The 2,500-nt window shown below is 53.6% G+C and overlaps 1 protein-coding gene across 1 annotated transcript in view; it reads left to right on the top strand.

The window, feature by feature from the left end:
* The window catches only part of PYROXD2 (pyridine nucleotide-disulphide oxidoreductase domain 2), a 51,966-nt gene that overhangs the window by 45,658 nt on the left and 3,808 nt on the right, over positions 1–2,500 (top strand). The window contains exons 11-14 of the mRNA XM_029244647.1: positions 672–744; positions 1,007–1,163; positions 1,507–1,661; positions 2,360–2,466. Of these exons, the coding sequence (XP_029100480.1) occupies positions 672–744; positions 1,007–1,163; positions 1,507–1,661; positions 2,360–2,466 (492 nt within the window). The remainder of the gene's footprint in view (positions 1–671; positions 745–1,006; positions 1,164–1,506; positions 1,662–2,359; positions 2,467–2,500) is intronic.

The raw sequence follows: 2,500 nt of genomic DNA, 5'->3' as shown, positions 1-2,500 counted from the left end.
TGTGTCTCTCATCCCCAGGCACGGTAGTCCAGATCTGGCAAAAGGCAAAATTGAGCAAACTCAGTCACGCAAGTGCTTCTGTTTGCATCCTATTTGCTAACATTAGCTTTGTCTCGTGGCCAAGCTCAGTCACAGTGGGAGGGCAATAAAAAGGGGTGTGCATACAAGGAGGGTTGGGGACTTGGGGCAGTTTTTGCAATTGATCACACCTTCCCTGTCCCCCAAAGATATGATAATATGTGTATGAGCATGGAGCTCCCAGCGATTTGGGGATTATTCTTGGGGACAAGGCACCACTTTTTCTGAGTGATTCCACTAATCAAATTCAGCAAACATCAGTTCAAAAGCATCTTGAGACAATTTTGAGATCATCAAGACTTCCAAGAGCTTACAGACCAGAGGTGAAAGACGCTGCAGCCCACGGGCCATATCCGTAGCAGGAGCTGGTGTGGGCCATTTACAGCCAGGACGCTGGCAGACTGCAAAGGAAGAAGTGGTTAGCGCTGAGCTGGAGGCGTCCAGGAGGGCTTCACAGAGGAAGTGGTTTGGCCGAGCTCTGAGTGAGGGAGAGGGTCTCCAGCAGCACAGGTTGAGGGATCAGTCTGAGCAAAGGAGTAAAGCAGCCCCCTTGGGGCCTTGGCCACCCCCAGGGTAGAACCTTCTTCTTTCAGGAGTGGCTTCCTGAGGAGTTCGTGGAGAGAATCTCCCAGCTGGACACCCAGTCGCCTGTTACCAAGATCAATGGTAAGAGGCACACCAGATTGTAGAGCTGTTTCTTTTGAGGTGATCTGAGTGAGAAATCTTCATGTCTGGGAAAGACTGGCCTTCATCATCATCTCTATCCCCTGCCCCACAGCCTGCCCCCCAGTTTGAAGGTGAAACACTTTTTCATACTTTTTCTTTCCAGTCCACCATGTGGGTGAGCAGGTGATGGGTAGAGATAGAGGACCCTGGGGGGCTGAGGACACAGGCCTTTGGGCCCTGACCCTCCTCTTTGGTCCCTCAGTGGCTGTCAACAGGCTGCCTGACTTCCTGGCGGCCCCCAATGCTCCCAGGGGCCAGCCACTGCCCCATCACCAATGCTCAATCCACCTGAACTGTGAGGACACCCTCCTTCTCCATCAGGCTTTTGAAGACGCCATGGATGGCCTGCCTTCCCACAGGTGGGGACCCTGGAGACACTTGAGCCCCTGGTTAGAGCACAGGAGGTGTGGTGGGACGGCAGGGACCGCGCTCATTCACCATCCTGGCCTGGGAGGGACCAGAGAGCCCCGAGCCTGCCGGTCTGGCTGGGGACAGGGGCCTGGAGATGAGGGAGCTCCCCGTGGGTGGTCTGGTCTGGACTGTCCTGGTGGTCACCGAGCCTGTGCAGGCAAACACCACCATGACCTTGCAGAGATCATCGGCCCGGCCCCAGCATCCTCCCATCTCAGGCCTTCATTTTGTCCCGTCATCTCAGAGTGGCTCCCCAGCCCCTTCCCTCTCTCCTCCCCGTGTCACACGCAGACCTATGATTGAGCTCTGCATCCCTTCCTCATTGGACCCCACGCTGGCTCCCCCTGGCTGCCATGTCATCTCCCTCTTCACTCAGTACACGCCCTACACACTGGCTGCAGGCAAGGCCTGGGACGAGCAGGAGAGAAACGCTCACGCAGACAGAGGTAAGGAGGGCTAGACCGCCCTGGCTTCACAGTGACTGCTGGCCGAGCGTCCCGAATGGCCTCCTCTCCTCCTGACTGCCCCATTCAGGATTAACACCTGCAAGTTCTTTGCCAGGGAGAGAGGAGTACCCAGGGAAACCTAAATCAACACAGTGAGTAACTGCTGGGGTCAGGCCCTGGGCGAAGAAAGCCAAAAAGACACCGTTCCTGTCCTCAGTCCTGCGGGGGAGACTAACAAACCAGTCTTACAGTACAACGGACTGGGGGAACCAAAGGAGGAAGCTGTGAGCCAGAGAGACAGGAGAGCTTTCCAAAGGAAGGGACATTTGAGCTGGGTTTTAAAGGATGAATAGGAGTCGACCAGGCAGCAAAGTGCATTCCAAGCAAAAGAAATAACTTGAGCAGAGTAATGAGGTGAAGAAATTTTTGCATGTTCAAGGGGAGACAAGTGTTTAGGGTTGGAGTAAAAAGGTGGGAAAGAGTGGGAGGTTCTACTAGCCTGACACCCATAGGTCTCTGCAATGAATTGTTTGTCTGTGGACTGTTTTTGTTTTTTTGCTTATTGAGGTATAATTTGCATATGAAAAAATATCCATTTTAGGTGTAGAGTTTAATGAATTTAGTAAATATGCCGAGCTGTACAATCGTAATGCCTCTTTCTCCTAACACCATCTCTTTTCCCTGTGTTCGACACCTAGTGTGTGATTGCATTGAGGCCTACGCCCCCGGCTTCAAGGGCTCCGTGGTGGGCAGAGACATCCTCACACCCCCTGACTTGGAGAGAGTCTTTGGGCTTCCTGGGGGGGTGAGTACAGGACTGGGGTCTCTCGTCACACTCT

This window comes from Monodon monoceros, unplaced genomic scaffold (assembly GCF_005190385.1).
Source record: "Monodon monoceros isolate NGI ecotype Baffin Bay Population unplaced genomic scaffold, NGI_Narwhal_1 Super_Scaffold_4, whole genome shotgun sequence".
Lineage (NCBI taxonomy): Eukaryota > Metazoa > Chordata > Mammalia > Artiodactyla > Monodontidae > Monodon > Monodon monoceros.
This window is presented reverse-complemented; position numbering and strand designations above follow the sequence as displayed.